Genomic DNA, 25,229 nt, shown 5'->3' with positions numbered 1-25,229 from the left:
TATATGTCTCAGGAGGCAGGCTCAGACGGTGTTAGGCCCAGTATGGATTGCACGTGATTGCACAAAGGTTAGAAAGGGTACCGTATCCCCGGATAACATGTATGGATAGCGTACACATTCAAAATATATGTCTATACATCAGGAGGCAGGCTCAGACGGTGTCAGGCACAGTATGGATTTGACGGCCCAGATTACACAGCGGAGGAGCAGGGAGAGGTAAAGATTGCAAATGCTGGGGCCCTGCCCAAGCAAGGGGGGCCCACTCGTGGGCGTCGGTACTGGCACTGGGCCCCTCATAGTACAGCGGTGTGTCTGACGGCGGGTGTGCACCACCACCGTCAGAGACACTTGATTGCACTATGAGGGACCCTGTGCCAGTGCCCGCGCCCAAGAGTCGGCCTACCCACCTGTCCAGGGCAACGGCACTCGCACGGTGTCGTGCGCTAGGTGGTGACCCCGGCCATGGGGGGGGAGGCAGCACAGTTAGGGAGTTTTAGAAAGTGGCATATGTTGATGTTGGACTTTCAGCTGATGCAAAAGGCGAAATAGGTGAAGTACCAGGAAGAGGTGGACCAAAGCAAGCCATTTTTCTGTCACCCTATGTGTCATCAGGGGAAGGTGGGACAAAATCCTTGGAAACCCATGCGTGGTTCATTTTAATGAAGGTTAGATCATCCACATTTTGGGTTGACAGATGGGTCCTTTTTTCTGTCAGGATTGATCCAGCTGCACTGAAGACTCTTTCCGATAGCACACTTGCAGCTGGGCAAGCGAGCTCCTGTAAGGCATATTGGGCCAATTCAGGCCAGGTGTCCAGTTTAGCGGCCCAATAGTCAAAGGGGAATGACCTGTGTGGGAGAACATCGATATGGGAGGAAAAGTAGTTTGTAACCATAGTTGACAACTGCTGTCTCCTGTCACTTTCCATCGATGCAGTATTACCAGTTGTGTGAGCGCTATTTGAAAAATCAGTCCACAACATTGTCATGAAACCCCTGTCTCCAACGCCACTTCTGCTGTGTGCACCACGAACACCTCTGCCAAGCTGCCCCCGGCCCGTACGGCTCGTGTGAGAACCATCACCGCTGCTGTGTGCTGGGAATGCCTCAAGCAACCGATTTACCAGAGTTGCTTGTTTATTAGCCAATATTAGGTCAAGGTTCTCCTGTGGCATGATGTTTTGTAATTTGCCTTTATAGCGTGGATCCAGGATGCTGGCCAACCAGTAGTCATCATCGTTCATCATTTTCGCAATGCGGGGGTCCCTTTTTAGGATCCGCAAGGCATAATCTGACATGTGGGCCAATGTTCCCGGTGTCAATGATGCACTGCGAGTGCTGGGTGGAGGAGCACTTTCTGGCAAATCCACATCCCTCCAGTCACGCACAAACCCTGTACCAGACCTTGCCACGCCAACATTTTCACTTGCCCCACGAGATGCATCCTCCTCCCCTAAGTAATCATCCCCATCATCATCCTCCTCCTCCTCTTCTTCCTCCACCTCGTCCAGGAGAGGTCCCTCAGCAGACAATGGCTGAATGTCATCAAGGATTCCCTCCTCCTCTTCCTCCTCATCAACATTGGCTGCAGACGCCTGCTCCTTAAGGTGCGTCAAAGTTTGCATGAGCAGACGCATAAGTGGGATGCTCATGCTTAGGATGGCGTCGTCTGCGCTTACCAGCCGTGTGCATTCCTCAAAACACTGAAGGACTTTACAAAGGTCTTTCAGCTTCGACCACTGCACACCTGTCAACTCCATGTCTGCTCTCAAAGTGCCTGGCCGTGTATCCTCCCACAAATGCATTATGGCCTGCCTCTGCTCGCACAGCCGCTCCACCATGTGCAGGGTGGAGTTCCACCTTGTTGCAATGTCGATAATGAGGCGGTGGTTGGGAAGGTGGAGCAATCGCTGCAGCTTCTGCATACGAACGGAGTGTACAGGCGACCGGCGGATGTGCGCGCACAGTCTTCGCACCTTCTGGAGCAGGGCTGTTAACTCCGGATAATTTTTGAGGAAGCACTGCACCACCAGGTTCAAGGTGTGAGCCAAGCAAGGTATGTGGCTGAGTTTTGAAAGGGCTATGGCTGCCACAAAATTACGCCCGTTATCACTAACTACCTTGCCTGCCTCAAGATGTACACTGCCCAGCCATGACTCAGTTTGTCGCTTCAAGTACTCGGCCAGCACCTCGGCGGTGTGTCTGTCGCCCAAACACATCATCTGCAACACAGCCTGCTGACGCTTTCCACTAGCTGCTCGATAGGGGGACACATCGTGTGCAACAGTGGCAGCTGCAGATGGAGTGCTCGTACGACTGTGCTCTGTGGACGAGCTTTTGCTTCTGGAGGAGGAGGAGGAGGGTCGAACGCCTACAGCCAACTGTTTCCTATACCGTGGGCTATGCAGCACTGTCCCACCACCGCTGTCCCCTGTGGACCCTGCATCCACCACATTAACCCAGTGCGCAGTGATGGACACGTAACGGCCCTGGCCATGCCGACTGGACCATGCATCAGTTGTGAGGTGCACCTTTCCGCTCACTGACTGCTTGAGTGCATGGACAATGCGGTCTTTCACATGATGGTGGAGGTCTGGGATGGCTTTGCGAGAGAAGTGGCGACTGGGTAGGTCGTAGCGTGGTACTGCATAGACCATGAGTTCGCGGAAAGCTGTGCTTTCCACCAACCGAAAGGGCATCATCTCAAACGAGATTAGTTTGGCAATGTGGGCGTTCAAACCCAGTGTACGCGGATGAGAGACTGAGTACTTTCTTGACCTACTCATAGTGTCTGGGAGGGTGAGCTGGACTTGAGAACTGCATATGGTGGAAGTAGCGGTGGACAGGGCGGACTGAGAGAGGGTTGATGATGGTGAGGGAGTTGGTGTTCTTTCTGATGGCCTAGAATCAGTCTTTCGTTGATATAACAGTGGGATTCCCTGACTGCTGTGGTCTTGCAACGACACCTCAACATTTGCTGCTGTGCTAACCGGTGGGCTTACAGTGGGGGAAACAATGTAGCGTTGCTGACTACCTTCGTTGTGATCAGTTGCACATGTGGCACTTGAGGTTTGGTGTTGTGTCCACACTTGCAAGAGCATGCTGGTTAAATGTCTAAGCATGCAACTGGTATTCAAATTTTCAGATTTTTCCCTCGGCTAAAGGTCTTTGCGCACTTCTTACAGATAACCTTGGCCTGATCATGAGGATTTTGTTCAAAAAAGTGCCACACTGCACTCTTCCTACTTTGGCAGACATTTTGCGGCCTAGCATGCTGTGATCTTTTGACCCTCTGGACAAGCTGTCCAGCAACTCTTTTGATGTTTGGAACCTGTCTTTGGAGTGCTCCGGGCCTGCCAGATAACAGCTGTTGCGATGTCGATGTCTGCTGTGGATGCTCCTCATCTGAGCTATTGGAAGCAGCACCCTCTTCCCCCAATGGATGCCAATCTGGGTCAACAACTGGGTCATCCATCACCTCCTCTTCTATGTCATGTGCACCTTCCTCTGTGTCACTGTGTATGGTGGTATAGTGTGCGGGAAGGGGCACCTGAGTCTCATCAGGGTCAGAATCTGGCTCTGTACACTGTGAGGACAATGTAGTGCTCTGAGTGAATGTACCAGCAGAATCATCCATCAGCGGCTGTGCATCAGTGCACTCCATGTCAGATTCATCTTGGCCTGGGTAATTCACCATTTGACTTGATAATCCAGGCATGCTATGTGAAAACAGCTCCATGGAGTAATCAGTAGTATGGCCTGCGTCATCCTTCAATCTTGGTTGGGGTGAAGGACACAAGGAAAGGTGTGGTTCATGAACATGAGCCTCCAATGACGACTCAGTGCTTTTACTTTTTACAACTGAAGAAGAGGAGGCGATAGAGCTGGAGGCTGAGTCAGCAATGTAAGACAAAACTTTTTCCTGATGCTCTGGCTTTAAAAGCGGTTTGCCAACTCCTAGAAAACTAAGCGTTCGAGGCCTTATGTAGCCAGACGATGATGCAGGGTCAGCACCTCCTGCATTCGGTCCTATTTTGCTCTTGCCACTACCATCAGATCCACCACCAACACCATCATTACCAGCTGCCAACCCCCGCCCAATTCCACGGCCTCTTCCACCAGCCTTCCTCATTTTTGGTAGAAATGTAGACAAAATCCAACAAACTATAAAGTAATGTAAAACAAGGTACAAGGTGTCTATAGGACAGGGGAGATTTTGAATTTCTGCATACACTTTTGGACACTGGACACTTTTGGATTGTGTGAGGCCCACTGATATCTGAGCGCTATGTGACAGGCTCGATGGCACAGCTGTGACAAAAGTGACAAGAGGATAAGGGAGATTTTGAATCTCTGCACACACTTTTGGACACTGGACGGACACTTTTGGATTGTGTGAGGCCCACTGATATCTGAGCGCTATGTGACAGGCTCGATGGCACAGCTGTGACCAAAGTGACTAGAGGATAAGGGAGATATTGAATCTCTGCACACACTTTTGGACACTGGATGGACACTTTTGGATTGTGTGAGGCCCACTGATATCTGAGCGCTATGTGACAGGCTCGATGGCACAGCTGTGACCAAAGTGACTAGAGGATAAGGGAGATTTTGAATCTCTGCACACACTTTTGGACACTGGACACTTTTGGATTGTGTGAGGCCCACTGATATCTGAGCGCTATGTGACAGGCTCGATGGCACAGCTGTGACCAAAGTGACTAGAGGATAAGGGAGATTTTGAATCTCTGCACACACTTTTGGACACTGGACACTTTTGGATTGTGTGAGGCCCAATGAATATCTGAGCGCTATGTGACAGGCTCGATGGCACAGCTGTGACCAAAGTGACTAGAGGATAAGGGAGATTTTGAATCTCTGCACACACTTTTGGACACTGGATGGACACTTTTGGATTGTGTGAGGCCCACTGATATCTGAGCGCTATGTGACAGGCTCGATGGCACAGCTGTGACCAAAGTGACTAGAGGATAAGGGAGATTTTGAATCTCTGCACACACTTTTGGACACTGGATGGACACTTTTGGATTGTGTGAGGCCCACTGATATCTGAGCGCTATGTGACAGGCTCGATGGCACAGCTGTGACCAAAGTGACTAGAGGATAAGGGAGATTTTGAATCTCTGCACACACTTTTGGACACTGGACACTTTTGGATTGTGTGAGGCCCACTGATATCTGAGCGCTATGTGACAGGCTCGATGGCACAGCTGTGACCAAAGTGACTAGAGGATAAGGGAGATTTTGAATCTCTGCACACACTTTTGGACACTGGATGGACACTTTTGGATTGTGTGAGGCCCACTGATATCTGAGCGCTATGTGACAGGCTCGATGGCACAGCTGTGACAAAAGTGACAAGAGGATAAGGGAGATTTTGAATCTCTGCACACACTTTTGGACACTGGACGGACACTTTTGGATTGTGTGAGGCCCACTGATATCTGAGCGCTATGTGACAGGCTCGATGGCACAGCTGTGACCAAAGTGACTAGAGGATAAGGGAGATATTGAATCTCTGCACACACTTTTGGACACTGGATGGACACTTTTGGATTGTGTGAGGCCCACTGATATCTGAGCGCTATGTGACAGGCTCGATGGCACAGCTGTGACCAAAGTGACTAGAGGATAAGGGAGATTTTGAATCTCTGCACACACTTTTGGACACTGGACACTTTTGGATTGTGTGAGGCCCACTGATATCTGAGCGCTATGTGACAGGCTCGATGGCACAGCTGTGACCAAAGTGACTAGAGGATAAGGGAGATTTTGAATCTCTGCACACACTTTTGGACACTGGACACTTTTGGATTGTGTGAGGCCCAATGAATATCTGAGCGCTATGTGACAGGCTCGATGGCACAGCTGTGACCAAAGTGACTAGAGGATAAGGGAGATTTTGAATCTCTGCACACACTTTTGGACACTGGACACTTTTGGATTGTGTGAGGCCCAATGAATATCTGAGCGCTATGTGACAGGCTCGATGGCACAGCTGTGACAAAAGTGACTAGAGGATAAGGGAGATTTTGAATCTCTGCACTCACTTTTGGACACTGGATGGACACTTTTGGATTGTGTGAGGCCCACTGATATCTGAGCGCTATGTGACAGGCTCGATGGCACAGCTGTGACCAAAGTGACTAGAGGATAAGGAAGATTTTGAATCTCTGCACACACTTTTGGACACTGGATGGACACTTTTGGATTGTGTGAGGCCCACTGATATCTGAGCGCTATGTGACAGGCTCGATGGCACAGCTGTGACCAAAGTGACTAGAGGATAAGGGAGATTTTGAATCTCTGCACACACTTTTGGACACTGGACACTTTTGGATTGTGTGAGGCCCAATGAATATCTGAGCGCTATGTGACAGGCTCGATGGCACAGCTGTGACAAAAGTGACTAGAGGATAAGGGAGATTTTGAATCTCTGCACACACTTTTGGACACTGGACGGACACTTTTGGATTGTGTGAGGCCCACTGATATCTGAGCGCTATGTGACAGGCTCGATGGCACAGCTGTGACCAAAGTGACTAGAGGATAAGGGAGATATTGAATCTCTGCACACACTTTTGGACACTGGATGGACACTTTTGGATTTTGTGAGGCCCACTGATATCTGAGCGCTATGTGACAGGCTCGATGGCACAGCTGTGACCAAAGTGACTAGAGGATAAGGGAGATTTTGAATCTCTGCACACACTTTTGGACACTGGACACTTTTGGATTGTGTGAGGCCCACTGATATCTGAGCGCTATGTGACAGGCTCGATGGCACAGCTGTGACCAAAGTGACTAGAGGATAAGGGAGATTTTGAATCTCTGCACACACTTTTGGACACTGGACACTTTTGGATTGTGTGAGGCCCAATGAATATCTGAGCGCTATGTGACAGGCTCGATGGCACAGCTGTGACCAAAGTGACTAGAGGATAAGGGAGATTTTGAATCTCTGCACACACTTTTGGACACTGGATGGACACTTTTGGATTGTGTGAGGCCCACTGATATCTGAGCGCTATGTGACAGGCTCGATGGCACAGCTGTGACCAAAGTGACTAGAGGATAAGGGAGATTTTGAATCTCTGCACACACTTTTGGACACTGGACACTTTTGGATTGTGTGAGGCCCAATGAATATCTGAGCGCTATGTGACAGGCTCGATGGCACAGCTGTGACAAAAGTGACTAGAGGATAAGGGAGATTGGATTGCTTTTAAAAAAGCAGTTTGCGGAGCAGTGGGTAAACAGCAATGCAGGAATGTCAGGAAGCCTTAGAAGGCAGCCCAACAACCAACACCACTGATACACCACTATATAGCCTCCCCTTGCACTGCACACACAGTGACTGGTGTGTTGTGCAGGCCAAATTGCTAGCAGCAGAAGCAGTTTTTTTGTCTTCTCAGCAGGACAAAAAAAAAAATTGGGATTGCTTTTAAAAAAGCAGTTTGCGGAGCAGTGGGTAAACAGCAATGCAGGAATGTCAGGAAGCCTTAGAAGGCAGCCCAACAACCAACACCACTGATACACCACTATATAGCCTCCCCTTGCACTGCACACACAGTGACTGGTGTGTTGTGCAGGCCAAATCGCTAGCAGCAGAAGCAGTTTTTTTGTCTTCTTCCCTGCCTAACGCTCTCCCTACAGAATCAGCAGCAACCTCTCCCTATACTAAGATCGGCAGAAGTAAGATGGCGGTCGGCGTGCACGCCCTTTTATACCCCCTGTGACGCCCACCAAAGCAAGCCAATCACTTGCATGCCCTTCTGAAAGATGGTGGTGACCCGTGCCTATGTCATCACGTTGCCCACAGTGTCCGTGGATCCTGATTGGCTGAAAAAGAGCGCAAAACAAACTTTTGAAACGCGACTTTGGCGCGTAAGTCGCCGACCTCGTGGCCGACCTCATCCTAGGGTTGGGTTTCGTTTCATGAAACCCGACTTTGCCAAAAGTCGGTGACTTTTGAATTTTTTCGACTCGTTTCACTCAACTCTAATGTTTAGTATTCACGATAACCTAAAGACATGGACAATAAACCGAGCACGTTATGTACGGTAAGTAGAGTAACAGCTAAAGTAGATCTGTCGGCAGATTTCACAATTCAGACTGCTTACATATATTAAGTAAATCTCTCAGACCTGAGCAGGCTGGTGTACTTACTTAATGGAGATATAAGGCACAAATTAAAATGAGCATTTCACTGATCCGATCTCATATTATTATAAGAATATATCACAGTGGATTATACGGCCATCTTGACATAGATTTCCAAACAAAGTACACCAGCCCCATCAGGTTTAAGATTTTTTTTTTTAGTAATCTATGAAATCATGCACATTAAATAAAAAAAAAAAAATAGACAACGTGAGATCATGTATGGACATGCCCCTTCGACATGGGATATGGTAACAGCAAGGTGTCAATTTCTGCAAACATTTCCAGGAGGGCTAACAAGAACGGCACAAGGCAGCGAGCAGAGAAAAATGTTCCAGAAGTGAGATTTCTTTAGAGATTCCAAGAATTGTCGACAGGTCAGGAGAAATGACAACTCTGGATACACGAACATTTCCGCACTACATCACCGCACTGACACAAAAAGGCAAAAATAAGCGGTGAAATCACAGCGGATAATGTTCTATGCATGATTTCTGAGAGTTCTGGTAAAATCTTATACTCCATTGACACCACATTGTAATTTGTGGAAAATAAAACCGAGTGGTAACAGATCTCATCATGAAATTCAGCGAGGAACAGTCTGCAGTCCCTGCCAGAGTCTCCTCCACCAGAAGTGAAGACGGATCAGATTCTTCTTACAAATTTAAAGTATTGAATTCAATTTTCTCAATTTTGGAAACTTTTGGAATCAGTAAAATTGAAGGCTCAGCTAAAAGAGTGGAAGATGTATGTGCCGCTAAAGAAAGGCATAATGTGGGGAAAACAAAGACTAAATTGGTATAGGGGCAGCTCGGTGGCTCAGTGGTTAGCATTGCAGCGCTGGGGTCCTGGGTTCAAATCCCACCAAGGACAACATCTGCAAGGAGTTTGTATGTTCTCCCCGTGTTTGTGTGGGTTTCGTCCGGGTTCTCCAGTTTCATTCCACATTCCAAAGACATACTGATAGGGAATCTATAGAGATTGTGAGCCTCTGTGGGCTCATGTATGATATTTCAGTCCATTATGTGCTGCCTTCAAGTTTTTTGATTTATATACAAGATTTGGTACATGCCTGGGAGACTTTTGCACCCAACAATTCTCTTTTTGTGCTTCTTTTTGTCTTTCTTTTTTCTAGATAATAGATAGATAGAAAGATAGATAGAAAGATAGAAAATAAGTAGATAGATAATAGATAGATATCCCCCCATCCACCTTCCCTATACCATGGACTTCTATAGCCCCATCCTGGATCTGACCCCATCCACCTTTCCCACTGCCCCTACCCAACATTCCTATAGTCCCTATCCCCATTCCCTTTTGTACACTTGCTTTGGCAAAACTAATGTGTATTTAGTCCTGCCAATAAAGCTTCTTTGAATTTGACTTTATAGATAGATAGATAGATAGATAGATAATAGATAGATAGATAGATACAGTCATATGTTAAAGTTTGGGCACCCCTATTAATGTTAACCTTTTTTCTTTATAGCAATTTTGGTTTTTGCAACAGCTATTTCAGTTTCATATATCTAATAACTGATGGACTCAGTTATATTTCTGGATTCAAATTAGGTTTATTGTACGGAAAATGTGCAGTCTGCATTTTAACAAAATTTGACCGGTGCAAAAGTATGGGCACCTCAACATAAAAGTGACATTAATATTTCGTAGATCCTCCTTTTGCAAAAATAACAGCCTCTAGTCGCTTCCTGTAGCTATTAATGAGTTCCTGGATCCTGGATGAAGGTATTTGTGACCATTCCTGTTTACAAAACAATTCCAGTTCAGTTAAGTTTGATGGTCGCCGAGCATGGACAGCCCGCTTAAAATCATCCCACAGATGTTCAATGATATTCAGGTCTGGGGACTGGGATGGCCATTCCAGAACATTGTAATTGTTCCTCTGCATGAATGCCTGAGTAGATTTGGAGCGGTGTTTTGGATCATTGTCTTGCTGAGATATCCATCCTCTGCGTAACTTCAACTTCGTCACTGATTCTTGCACATTATTGTCAAGAATCTGCTGATACTGAGTTGAATCCATGCGACCCTCAACTTTATCAAGATTCCCGGTGCCGGCATTGGCCACACAACCCCAAAGCCTGATGGAACCTCCACCAAATTTTACTGTGGGTAGCAAGTGTTTTTCTTGGAATGCTGTGTTTTTTAGCCTCCATGCATAACGCCTTTTTGTATGACCAAACAACTCAATCTTTGTTTCATCAGTCCACAGGACCTTCTTCCAAAATGTAACTGGCTTGTCCAAATGTGCTTTTGCATACCTCAGGCGACTCTGTTTGTGGCGTGCTTGAAGAAACGGCTTCTTTCGCATCACTCTCCCATACAGCTTTTCCTTGTGCAAAGTGCGCTGTATTGTTGACCGATGCACAGTGACACCATCTGCAGCAAGATGATGCTGCAGGTCTTTGGAGGTGGTCTGTGGATTGTCCTTGACTGTTCTCACCATTCTTCTTCTCTGTCTTTCTGATATTTTTCTTGGCCTGCCACTTCTGGGCTTAACAAGAACTATACCTGTGTTCTTCCATTTCCTTACTATGTTCCTCACAGTGGAAACTGACAGGTTAAATCTCTGAGACAACTTTTTGTATCCTTCCCCTGAAAAGCTATGTTGAATAATCTTTGTTTTCAGATCATTTGAGAGTTGTTTTGAGGAGCCCATGATGCCACTCTTCATAGGAGAATCAAATAGGAGAACTACTTGCAAGTGGCCACCTTAAATACCTTTTCTCATGATTTGATACACCTGGCTATGAAGTTCAAAGCTCAATGAGGTTACAAAACCAATTTAGTGCTTCAGGAAGTCAGTAAAAAGTAGTTAGGAGTGTTCAAATCAAGAAAATGATAAGGGTGCCCATACTTTTGCACCGGTCAAATTTTGTTTAAATGCAGATTGCACATTTTCTGTTAGTACAATAAACCTCATTTGAATCCAGAAATATAACTGAGTCCATCAGTTATTAGATATATGAAACTGAAATAGCTGTTGCAAAAACCAAAATTGTTATAAAGAAAAAAGGTTAACAGTAATAGGGGTGCCCAAACTTTAACATATAGACTGTAGATAGATAGATAATAGATAGATAATAGTTAGGTAATAGATGATAGATAATAGATAGATTATAGATGATACATAATAATAGATAGATGATAGATAATAGATAGATACATAGATAGATGATTGATAGATAATAGATAGATAGATGATAGATAATAGACAGATTATAGATAGATAATAGATAATAGATAGATAATAGATAAATAGATAATAGATATATAATTGATAGATATAGATAATAGACAGATTATAGATAGATAGATAGATAGATAGATAGATACATGATAGATAGAGAGATAATAGATAGATAGATAGATAGATAGATCACACCTTTTCCATCCTCATCACCATTATTATTATATTACACTATTACCTATGGATAGATAGCTGAAAATATTAAAGTGAGTCACACGGTTTCTAGTCTGTAAAAATATTACCTTCGTAATTCTTCAGACATTCCAAACAGCAAAATCTTTGCTTCATTGGGTTGTTTTTGTCCACAATCTTTTTTCAAGACACATCCTCCAAATGATAGGCTGGTCACGAGTTGTAAACTGAAGGACAATCGGCTGAAAGTGTTAAATTCCCTTTTTAATTCACTAGAAGGGAAGTAAGGCATTAATGAATTCTGTAGAAGAACATGTGGAAGCTACCGGTCCGCGCAGAGGATGCTCAAGACAGATGATCGTCTAGAAGGAACAAACGTTGCAGATGGCTTCTCTTGGGAAAAGAACGTATTTTTTGTTTTTTAAACTTCTTATTAATTCCAACAAAATACAGATTGTCAGTTTCCTTTACCCTTCAGTTCTTGTTTTGCGACGACCTTTCTGCAACAAATCATGTGATTAAACCTTACTGGAGAGTTAAAGAAAATGGCCAGTATGTACAATATCTCGTCTCATCTTATGTTTGTACTTTTTATTCCACAGCTGGAGAGCTACATTGTGGATAACATGAAATCAGAGATGGTTCAAATACAGCAAAATGCCGTTCAGAACCAGACGGCAACCATGTTGGAAATAGGAACGAGTCTTCTGAGCCAAACAGCAGAGCAGACGAGGAAACTTACAGACGTGGAGACACAAGTAAGTGAGGGCACAACTGTGCGATAGATGATGGCTGAAGCTACATCTCATAACGGATGGAAACAAACACAACTGCGTTCTTCCAAAAACAGCATTTTATATATATATATATATATATATATATATATATACACACACTATACAAAGAGCTAAAATATCCCCCCAAAAATGCATGATTGTTTTTTTTATTTTTCAAAATTACTGGACAGTGGAAATGAGCGTTTCCATTTGCACTGCCAGGCTGGTCCTCAGTGGCAGATGGTCTTCACTTTGGCCCCTGGCATCTTCAGGCCGACATCCTGAGTGCTTTATGTTCTTACTAGATTTCATGCTGCGTCATCACGTACATCATGCCGTGAAGACATGACGTCACAGGATTTAGTAATCGACAGAGGCAGCCAGGATGCCAGGCCAAGGTTGCTGGGCGTTGAAGTGAAGACCAGACTGGATGTGAAACCCAGTGTAGATGGAATGGAGTTGCTCATCTCTATGAGATAAGTAACCTTTTAGATATATTTATAACAAGGTTTTATATATTTTTTTTAAAGATTTGAGCTACTAAAGGTTAAAGAAATACATTTTTAAAGTTTGGAAAGAGCAATTCATATGCCATATGCAAACATCATTCTTGATATTCTACAATTAAAACACACTGGGAGGATCTGTAATCATAGAAACACATGGATGTGTATAGGAGCTGTAGCCTATGTGCCGTTTTGCTTTAATTTTATGATTAGGAGCAAGAAATAAAACATCATTATTCAACATGTGACTGAGGAATTGGCGTTAGTCCATTTACTGAATTAAGTCAAATATTCATACCTAAGACACAGAACAAGCACTTGCTATGCTACCTCTCCTCCACCGTAGAGATGGGGGCAGCCCAGTTAGGCTTAAACACTCTACCCCCAATGCTCTTTGCACCTTCATAACCAGGCAAAAGTTTACAATTCTGACCAGTGTCACTTTGTGAGGTAATAACTCTCGAACGCATCAATGGATCCCACCAATTCTTGAGACCATTTTTTTGTGACATTTTGTACATCATGATAGCGGTAAAATGTCTTCAATATAACTTGCATTTATTTGTGAAAAAAATACCGAAATTTGGCAAAAATGTTGAAGTTTTTGAAATTTTTAAACTTTGGATTCTTAAGCCCTTAAATCAGATAGAAATGTAAAAAAAAATAGTTAATAAATAATATTTCCCACATTTCTAGTTTACATCAGCAACATTTTTTTGTTAGGATTAAGTTATAAGGGTAAAAAGATGACCAGCGATTTCTCAATTTAACAACAAAATTTGAAAAAAACATTTTTTTAGGGACCACATCACATTTGAAGTGACTTTTAGGGGTCTATATAACAGAAAATAAACAAAAGTGACACCATTCTAAAAACTGCACCCCTCAAGGTGCTCAAAACCACATTCAAGAAGTTTATTAACCCTTCAGGGTCTTCACAGGGACTGAAGCAATGTGGAAGGAAAAAAATTACATTTGTAAAATTTTACTTTAGACCCCAATTTTTTTATTTTATTAATAATAATAATAATCTTTATTTATATAGCGTCAACATATTCCGCAGCGCTTTACAGTTTAACAGTTTTAAAACACATGTCATAAGTAACAACTTTAACAATACAATAATTAGAGCAAAATAAGACGACCCTGCTCGTGAGAGCTTACAGTCTACAATGAGGTGGGGGAGACACAAAGTACAGGTGTGTATTTACAATGGTGTATTTACAATAATGGTCCAGCCATCTTGAGGGAGTGAGGGATGGATGGAGATAGTGAATGGGCTACTCATGCACGCTTACACATAGAGTGATTTTGATTAGTGAACGTGATAGGCCGCTCTGAACAAATGTGTTTTGAGGGAGCGCCTAAAACTATGCAAATTGTGGATAGTCCTAATTTCTTGGGGTAGAGCATTCCAAAGGATTGTCGCAGCGCGGAGAAGTCTTGGAGTTGGGAGTGGGAGGTACGGATTAGTGCAGAGGTTAGTCGCAAGTCGTTTGCAGAGCGCAGGGGTCGGTTAGGCGGTTAGACAGAAATGAGGGAGGAGATGTAGGTAGGTGCTGCACTGTGGAGAGCTTTGTGGGTGAGAACAAGTACTTTGAATTGGATCCTATAATGAATGGGCAGCCAGTGTAAGGACTGGCGAAGAGCGGACAAGGGTAACAGGAAAAAATAGAACCCAAAATTAAATTTGTAGTGCAATTAATCCTGAAAATGTCGATGCCCAATATGTGGTGGAAAACCACTGTTTAGGCGCACGGCAGGGCTCAAAAAGGAAGGAGTGCCATTTGACTTTGAATGCAAAATTTGCTGGAATCATTAGAGGATGCCATGTCACATTTGGAGATCCTAAACAGTGGAAACCCTCCACAAGAGATCCTGTTTTGGAAAATAGACCCCTCAAGGAACTTATCTAGATCTTTTGTGAGCACTTTGAACTCCCAGGTGCTTCACAGAAATTTCTAACGTAGAGCTGTGAAAATAAAAAAATCACATTTTCCACAAAAATTATTTTTAACCCCAAATGTTTTAGTTTCACAAAGATAGTAGGATAAATTGGACGACAAAAGTTGTGCAATTTATCCAGAGTACTCTGATACCCCATATGTGGGGGAAAATCACAGTTTGGGCGCACGGCAGGGCTCGGAAGTGAAGAACACCATTTGACTTTTTGAAAGCACAATTAGCTAGAATCATTCATGGATGTCATGTCAGATTTGGAGAGCCCCTGATGTGCCTAAACAGTGAAAACCCTCCATAAGTGTCCCCATTTTGGAACCTAGACCCCTCATAGAACTTAAAAACACAAGGGAACAGCGCCTCACAAGTTGGTGAAAAAAGAATTGACATTTTATTTTGCCTTCTGTGGCGACGTTTCGATCCAATGATCTTTATCATAGAACATATCTAGATGTGTGGTGAGCACTTTGAACCCACAAGTGTTTGACAGAAGTTTATAACGTAAAGCCATGAAAATAAAAAATCATTTTTGTCCACCAAAATTATATATGAGCCCCACATTTTTTTTTCACAAGGGTAAAATGCACCCCAAGATTTGTTGTTTAATTTTTCATGAGTATGCTGATACCTCATGTGTGGGAGAAAACCACTGCGCACATCATGACATGGAAGCGAAGGAGTGATGTTTTGAAATGCAGACTTTAATGGAATGTTCTGCGAGCATCATCTTGCGTCTGCAGAGCACCTGATGTGCCTAAAGACTAGAAACCCCCACAAGTGACCCTATATTGGAATTAATCTAGTGTTCTCCTGGTATGTGAATTTTATAATATGGTGGCATATACCAAAGCTGTGTAGAGTGCATTAGGTTGGCTTAAGTTGTGTAGTGTACGTCAGGTTGTCATACGTGAGTTGGATATGTTAGAAATAAATTTAGTAGTCCTTGCATGTGTTGTACAGTCTTTAGAATTCTTTTATACACTGGCCAGTTTTGTTGGGAGAGGTGTTGCATTGCCAAATTGTGTCCTTGCGTATTGAATTCAACACCTTTTTTGCGACCTTCCTTTCTTTGCGGTTTAAGGGACCTCACAATTAAAATGTTAACTTAGTATAATGTGAGCACCTTCAGTTCTGAAGTACTGGGGCCTGCTCCTAACTGACTGCCAAATATTAGGACCTCAATTACTACCTCTTGGAACTGAAGGTATAATGTATCGGTCAGACCTGCACATCATGACAGCGTGAAAGCGTTGTACATTGCCATCTGTACGATTTGCATGACCAACTTCTTGTACCACACCTTGGCCTTTCTCATGGCACTGTACAACTGGAGGACTTCATCAGAAATATCAACTCCTTCCGTGTTCTTGTTCTACCCCCGTACACAGTGTGGTTTGTGGACCTGTGTAGAGGTACTCCATACAGTGATGCGGCTGCTGCCATCACCATGTATGGGAGTCAAGAAAAGTACATGCTTCTTGTACTTGACTAACAGCATGTTGTCGCTACATTGGGCTCTGTTCTCACCCTTTCTGAGCAGCTGCCCAATTAGCATGTTAGGGAGGCCTCTCTGATTTTTGTGGCCAGTGCCGCAGGCTGAGGTAGCTCGCACAGCGAGAGACTTGAACAATGGGATGCTGGTATAAAAGTTATCTACATAGAGGTGATAACCTTGATCCAGTAGTGGGTGCACTAAATCTCCCACAATTTTCCCACTCATTCCCAAGACAGGGAGTCATTCAGGGGGTTCAATCCAGGTGTCTTTCCCTTCATAAACCCTAAACTCATGGGTGTACCATGTGGCATGCACCCTGGGGTACTCTCACGCAGTTTGTACAGCTTAATTCCTCACCTAAAAATTGTTGGGCATACAAATTTGTCTAGGCCACCATGAGGTTTGCAAAATCCTCAGTGAAAAAGATTTTGAAAACATCTATTACTGTAAGACCAATGGTGTCAAATTGGATTCCCGATTGCGCCACAATATAGGGAAACTGTGGCTCATAGCCTTCAGGGGGTGAGGTCCATATGGGGTCAATAACGGTAGGCGCTGGTTCATTTTCTGGTATGGGGCGTCTATGTGGCAGTTCGGTATCACTTGAGGAAGAGGATGAGTTAGTAAAATAAAGGACGTTTGGATCCTCCCCCTCAGTTTCAGAGGCAAGGAAAGGGCTGAATACCAAATTTGGGACGAGTGAGACATTTTTTCACGTATGTAGTGTTTGTATGTGTGTTCAGGTGTGTGAATGCTTGGTATAAACTTTTTTTATGTAGAAGAGAAACAAATCTAATCCTATCAACTAGTCAAAAATATTTTTTTTTACTCTTTTCACACAAAAAAATACCTCCAATTATAAATGTAGTATACTTCTTCTGATTAGCTACTGTGTGTCGTTACACCATGTAAAGAGCATTGCAGTAGATTAAATATCTTTGGTCATAATCATTCAGTACCACTTTGTAATGCACCATATGTTGTGAAGCCATGGATATCTAAGCATCTGTAGTGTCCTGCATATGGGGTAAGCGACATAGCTAATAAGAAGAACTATACTATATTTCTTTCTTGAGAAAGGCTCACACCTTGAGCCGAAAAGGTGCAGGAGCCCATATGGGCTAATAAACCACTAGATTTTTTCTAAAAGGAGTGCGGTCTTCATCTTTTTTGTGCTATATTGAGGACCGGTCTATGCCTGGAAGGTCTGGCACCAACTTTTCACATACAGCTTCCTTGTGCTGCTTTTCAACTTTCTTTAATATTTGGAAAAGAAAATATAAACACATTACTGGACTATCGAATAAAGGACTAAAAGGTCATGGAGGCCGTGTAAAAGCAACTGGAATCTGACAGGTTTCCTTTAAGCACTACATCATTTTCATCAACACCAATGGGCTGTGTATGTAACTCTCAGAAATGTCTGTATTACAGAATGGGAGATTCTGGTCGTAAAAATTCCTGAATTTCTTTAACTTTTCTGCAATTTTTGGGGGCTTTTTTCTCCCTTTTTGGTAGGGTCAGTGTATGTGTCCATCTCTTTCTAATCCAGTACAAGCTGCATGGTAATATAAATAAGATATTCTCAATTACAGGCCTATTTTATCCATCCTGGATTTCTAGGTTTTTAGTGGGAAGATTTACTATCTTGACTGGAGGAAACAGGATACAAGATGTGCGGGTCGTGTTACGGGCACTTCAGTCATGCTGCATCAGGATTAGCAGATGCAACGAGTCATCAAAGAGCAGAAAGGACTGAATACAGGGAGCAGGAATAAAGACAGGGCGGGTTTTAGGCAAAGTAGGGCCCTAGGCAAAGTTTAAAATGGGGTCCCAAATGCTAAAATATTGCACATCACACAGAAGCATTTCGGTTGTATTTACATGTACTGAGTTCAGGCTGCTAAATGAGTGTGATCGACAATATTGAAGTCGTTCAACAATTGTTTCCCGGCCTCTTTCCACCTTCTGAGAAAGAATGATGGGGACAGAATGATCACTAATGGATCACTAACAGATCACCATACAGTATCATGTTATCAGCAGCACATCTACAGTTCACACCCCATAATCCTCCGTATAATATAATGTGCCCCATAGTCCTCCATATAGTATAATACACTCCTCAGTCCTCCATATAGTATAATACACTCCCTATAGTCCTCCATATAATTTAATGTGCCCCATAGTCCTCCATATAGTATAATACACTCCTCATAGTCCTCCATATAGTATAATACACTCCTCATAGCCCTCCATATATTAAAATACACTCAGTCCTCCATATAATATAATACAGGACTCATATAATATAATACACTCCTCATAGTCCTCCATATATTAAAATACACTGTTCAATCATCCATAAAGTATAATACACTCTTCATAGTGCTCCATATAGTATAATACACCGCCAGTCATCCATGTAGTACAATTAGTACAATTCACTTCCCATATTATAATGCACCCCATAGTTCTTCATATAGTATAATGTATTCCCCATAGTCCTCAATACAGTATAATGCAGCCCATATATAATATAATGCAGTCAACCCATAGAGCATAATACAGCCACCCTGCAGAGTATAATGCATTCCCGCCATACAATATAATGTAACCTCCCATACAATATAATGCAGATCCCCTCATATAGTAAAATGCAGCCCCTCCATATAATATATGTCAGCCCCTCATAGAGTATAATGCAGCCCCCATAGAATATAATGCAACCCCTTATATAGTATAATGTAGCCCCTCCATAGATAAAATGTAGCCCTCCTCATATATTATAATGCTGCCCCAATAGAATATAATGTTGCCCCCTCATAAAATATAATGAAGCCCCCATACAATAATATCTAGCCCCCATAGAATATAATGCAGCCCCCCATAGAATATAATGTAGACTCCTCATATAGTATAATGTAGCCCCCTCAGAGTATGATGCAATCACCCCCCGTAGAATATAATAAACATAATACAGTCCTCCATAGAATATAATATAGCCCCAAATAGAATATAATACAGCCCACCTCCCCATAGAATATAATGTAGCCCCCCATATTATATAACACAGCCTCCCCCATAGAATATAATGTATAATGTACCCCCATGGTATATAACACAGACACATAGTATATAACACAGCCCCACATGGTATATAGCACAGCCCACATGGTATATAGCACAGCACCACATGGTGTATAGCACAGCACCACAGGGTACGTAGCACAGCACCACATGGTGTATAGTACAGCACCACATGGTAAACAGCAAAGCCCCACATGGTATACAGCACAGCACAACATGGTATACACATGGTATATATGAGAAAAATCCAATGAACATATTTAGTGGGAACAGTAATCCAGAATCAACAGGATAGAAAGAAAAATCCCGCAAAACCACCATAGATAAGGACAATATATGACCAACTGCAGTGAATCAATCACAAACAATAGGACAACACAGTCATAAGGTAAAAGCAGATAAGAACAACTTTATTGATTTATAAAATAGTACACAGACAAACAGGCAAAGTAGGGCTAGAAGATGGAACATGATTATTCCAGCAACATGCAAGAAGCCCTGGGTAGGTTTGTCCAAGGAAAGCATGCATAGTAAACATAGTATCTAGAAATATACAAGCACATCTAGACTCCTATATAAGTGCATAATAGAAATCTATTATAAAGTAGATGAGTCCAAATAGTGTGCTAGGGACCGGACAATAGGACCACATCCATCACCAAAATATCAGAACAGCATAATAGTATATATTCAAGTACCTTATATAGAGTAGAGCACCTTCCTTGACAGTCCCACCCGTCCCGACATGCGTTTCGGCCATGCCTTTTTCAAGGGGCCTGTTTGTCTGTCTACTATTTTATAAATCAATAAAGTTGTTCTTATCTGCTTTGACCTTATGACTGTGTTGTTCTATTGTTTGCCACATGGTATATAGCACAGCACCACATGGTATATAGCACAGCCCCATATGGTATATAGCACAGCACCACATGGTATATAGCACAGCCCCATATGGTATATAGCACAGCACCACATGGTATACAGCACAGCACCATGGTATATAGTACAGCACCACATGGTATAAAGCACAATACCATGGTATATAACACAGCCCCACATTGTATACAGAAAAGCACCATGGCATATAGCACAGCCCCACATGGTATTCAGCACAGCACCATGGTATACAGCACAGCACCACATGGTATACAGCACAGCACCATGGTACATAGCACAGCACCACATGGTATATAGCACAGCACCAAATGGTATATAGCACAGCCCCACATGTTATATAGCAAAGCACCACATGGTATACAGCACAGCACCATGGTATACAGCACAGCCACACATGGTATATAGTACAGCACCACATGGTATACAGCACAGCACTATGGTATACAGCACAGCCCCACATGGTATATAGCACAGCCCGCATCTCTCCGCCCCAGAGAGTGGCCCCACAGTCCATTCCTCACTGTTACAATAAAAAAACACACTCCTTGCCTGCCTCTCCTCGTGCCCGTGCTGCTCCCGGCTCCTGTCTCAGTGGCTGCTCTGCCTGGCACACAGTGAGTGCGTGATGACATCAGAGGCGAGTGGGGAATGATGGGCAAGGGAGCATCAGCTGATGCTCTCTCCTCCATCATTGCTTTGAACTGTACTGGTGATGCGGTACCTAAGACGCCGGTATAGTTCAATGCAGCGGCGGGGGGAGTAGGTGCCGGTGGCAGGCAGGCCCCCTGCCTCACGGGCCCCATAGCAGCTGTGTGATGTGCCACTAGCTGGGGCCCCTGGGGGAGCAGGGGCCCTAGGCAGCTGCCTGGGCTGCCTGCCCCTAACGCTGGCCATGAATAAAGACATATAGTATGGGGGATAAGGACCATTATGCAATAGCAGAGGAAGTTCTGCAGGAGTAATCTAGTCTTGGGAATAACACTATATAGAGCTTTATAGACCACTATTACTAACATGACCCACCAAACAGAAAAGAACACAGTGCAACTGAGAGCAGCACAAATAACAGGTTAGGTCGATCTTTTGGGCACTACTTTATTAAAGGGAACCTGACAGCTGATACGTGGTGTCCGATCCATGGGCAGCATGGATGAGGCAATGGCTTTATGATCTCAGCGAGGTATGTTTGACTCTGAAATGCATATCAGAAAAAAAAAAACCTTCAAAAACCTCTGGTGACCGAGTTACATGAGAGACTAGAGGACTACCTGCTGGTTTAAGGAAACCTGTGAGACACTGAAAACAGGCAAGGAGGAATAGCCGGAGAACCGCCTTTTTGATCTGTCTCTGCTCAGTTGCAGGCGGTTTGAAGTATTTCTTTTTTGTGAAACACCACAGCATCTCAGTGTCAAACATACTTGGATGTGATCGTCCATCCAGTGTCTGATACATGTTGCCTGTGGATCAGGCAACATATATCAGCTGTCTGGTTCACTGTAAAGCGTCACCGTCATTTTAATTTTTATTTCAGAAATCAATAGAACACGTGAATAAGCAACTTTGTAATATATGCTCATATGAAAGTGTATTGAGCAAGGTCGAATACAGTCTAGCCGGTGTGTGGCCGTAAGTAGAGTTGAGCGACTTTGGTCGGATCGGGTTTCATGAAACCAAATTTGTTTCAGATGAAACTGGTCCGACTAGGGCATAAAAAGTCGGAGTTTCGTCCGAAACCTGACTCCAATGCAAGTCAATGGGGAATAAAAGTCGTCATTGAGTGGATGAATGTCATCCGCTCATTGCCGACTTTTATTTCCCATTGACTTGCATTGAGGTCGGGTTTCGGACAAAACACCGACTTTTTTTGCCCTAGTCGGACCAGTTTCATCTGAAACAAATTTGGTTTCATGAAACCCGATCCGACCAAAGTCGCTCAACTCTAGCCGTAAGTATGCACATTGCATGCTTGTAATCACAAGACTGCATGCTCCCGGCGTCAGAATCAGAAAACCCTGACAGCGCGTAGTGCACACGATGTGGGGATTCACAAGTCTGCAGCTACATAGAGTGACTGCAGACATGTAGCTTCAGACCAGATAATCTTTTAACCGAGGCACAAATACAGTCTACCTTAGTGGTCCACAAACCCGTATTTAATAGGATGGACAAAACTACACATGTTTGACGAAAAGTAGATTTTGGAAGATTGTGTAACTTATTTTGATTTCCAAGAAAAATATGGAAAATCTATTATTAAAACATGGACTTTAAGCAAAACAATGAAAGTGAATGTGGGTCTCGGAGCGCGCCGTATGCCAAGGACAACCCATGCTACTCCTGACTTAACCACGCATTTCGGTTTTCTTTCAACATTATGGTTCAGTTTCAAATTGTAGCAATTATTTGATCGTTTAGCAAAACAAAATCTAATCTTTCCTGGTTCCCCAGATCCCTCAGCTACAGCCGTTCTTCTGAGCCAAAGCTTTAGCTGTACCAAACCCGCATGCAAAATAAAAATGGCTGTCAAACCTCACAAGTCTCATGGGCCAAAATGAACTAGCCCTGTCATCAAATGAAGTTTCTGTAGGACCACCATGAAAATACCAGGGGAGATCTATAACTACAGGTTTACAATAACATTTACTTATGGTTCAGTGACATCCATCCATAGCACAGGACTGCCACAATGCATCCTCGCACTATCACACTGAGCTTATTTGCTTTTCGTCCCGTTTCGCACCACAAGGTTAGATTTTTATATTGCTGCTCTAATGAAAAATGACATTTTGATATATCGCAGCTATTTTTTCCTCTTTATTTTTCTAGGTTCTCAACCAGACATCCAGATTAGAGATTCAGCTGTTAGAAAACTCATTGTCGACGTACAAACTAGAAAAACAGCTCATTCAGCAGACTCACGAAATTATAAAAATTCACGAAAAAAACAGGTAAATCAATCTCCGCCGTGTTGTTCAACAGTAATTAATATTATTTATGACAGTGATTAATATATACTTATTAACATCAGTCTCGGGCTGAGGCTCCGCAAAGTAACTATCTGTCTTTTATCATTGGGTCATTTTTAGGTCCAAATTATGTGCTGATTAATTTCTTAATAAATCTTTATAGGAGTGGCGGCATCATATGTCTGATACAGAGCTCCACATCCTATGCAGGTCTGTCACCAGCTTTCCTTATATACTGCAATCTCTTAGACCTGATGACACTGGCATACTTACTTTGAAAATCCATGTTAGAATTGCTGCATATTCCTTTTTAAAAATTCACATAGGAAAATCAGAAAAAAAAATGGGGGATACTCTGGGCACTTACTGTGGATAAAGGATGTCCAAAATCAGGTAAAGAATTTTGCCCACATACAAAGGAGTTGGACCAACTCCAAAACTCCTGTATTCACTGAAACTAGATGCACAGATTTACACAAGGAGCACTTTCACAATGCACCGGCAGGGCAGATGGCCTGGTGTGGATCCGCAGCGGATTTGGCCCTGCGGATTCGCAGCAGAACTGCATGTGATGTACAGTACCATTATAGCCTATGTAAATCAAAATCTGCAGTGCACATGCTGTGTTTTTTTTCCGCGCAGATTTGGTGCAGAGTGAAAAATGCAGCATGTCACATCTTTTGTGCGGATTTGCTGCAGTTTTCCACCTGCTCCATTCTAGAAATCCGCAGGTGGAAAACCACACAAAAAATGCAGTAAATCCGCACAAAAAATGGAGTAAATCCGCAGGTAAAATGCAGGTCATTTGACCTGCGGATTTAGTAAAATCTGCGCGAAAAATTCCTCAGCAGATTCCATACCATGTACACATAGCCTTATAAGTGCATTGTGAGCTTCTTTGGTATTATTATACATGCAGGACATATCATTAGTATAATTAATATTCACTCATGGTAAATAGTGGGTTCTAAAATAACCTCCAAATGCGGATGTCTTCTTCTGGACCTTTGGACCTCATAACTGTTTCAGAGCCTGGGCCTAGTGGAGGATTCTCCGGTGCTCCAACTAGCCAGTCCAACCTGAATTATCACAATTATTACCTTTACTTATGAAATTGGATTAAAATGGCTTTTTATATAACATGCCTGGTTATTTCCCTTTAAAACTCTATGTTCAGCCCGATTTTTCTTGAGTGTCAATCATTGTGTAATACAATAAAGAGTATTATTAGAATTGTTTCCGTTATTACGCGTCTGGCTTGTAATTTGGAATATTTCCTTTGCAATTTATTTGGCCCCGTCGTACAGTTTTCTTTCAATCCCTCTTGGTAAGCCTAGTATTGAAATCTGTATAGCGGACTGATAGACGCGCAGACAGTCCCAGATTAATTTAATAAAGGAGTGATTTAGTGAGATTGTTTGGTTCAGTAATGGCAGGAATAACAAAACCCTTAATAGATTTCTCATGAGGATTCCGCCTAACTGGAAATGACACAAACAAGTGAGTTTCAATAAGAAAAATTGGCACAAAATGATAAAAGACAGGGCCAAGTGTTTGCCTGCCCTCAGTCTTATCCAGTCGTTTTTTTTTTTACTCTCCTCTGTAGTCAAAGTAGTCTTGGTTTTTTGGGCCCTTAGATCTCCGTGTGAGCGGCACTTTGAACTGTTAACATGACACTAATACACTTGGGTCCTGTATTAGATCATTGAGCCAATCTCACCACTGTTGGTCCTCCAGACTGCTGTAGACCTATGTCCTTCAAGACGTCAGGGGTGGACATATCACTGCTGCAACATGTGCAGCAGCTCAGGGACCCAGGAGATAAGGGGGCCACTTCTACCACCAAAGCAGGGTGGAATTGTGCATTAGAGATGAGCAAATTTGTCTGGATTCGGTTCCGAATACGATCGGATTCGAATATTTTTTTGCAATATTCGTCGAATACAGCCGAATG

At 43.2% G+C, this 25,229-nt stretch overlaps 1 protein-coding gene across 1 annotated transcript in view; it reads left to right on the top strand.

The window, feature by feature from the left end:
• ANGPT1 (angiopoietin 1) overlaps positions 1–25,229 on the top strand; it is a 445,617-nt gene that overhangs the window by 250,752 nt on the left and 169,636 nt on the right. The window contains exons 2-3 of the mRNA XM_073590180.1: positions 12,189–12,344; positions 23,136–23,257. Of these exons, the coding sequence (XP_073446281.1) occupies positions 12,189–12,344; positions 23,136–23,257 (278 nt within the window). The remainder of the gene's footprint in view (positions 1–12,188; positions 12,345–23,135; positions 23,258–25,229) is intronic.

Source organism: Dendrobates tinctorius, unplaced genomic scaffold, assembly GCF_039654945.1.
Source record: "Dendrobates tinctorius isolate UK_male_01 unplaced genomic scaffold, ASM3965494v1 ptg000116l, whole genome shotgun sequence".
Classification (NCBI taxonomy): Eukaryota; Metazoa; Chordata; class Amphibia; order Anura; family Dendrobatidae; genus Dendrobates; species Dendrobates tinctorius.
This window is presented reverse-complemented; position numbering and strand designations above follow the sequence as displayed.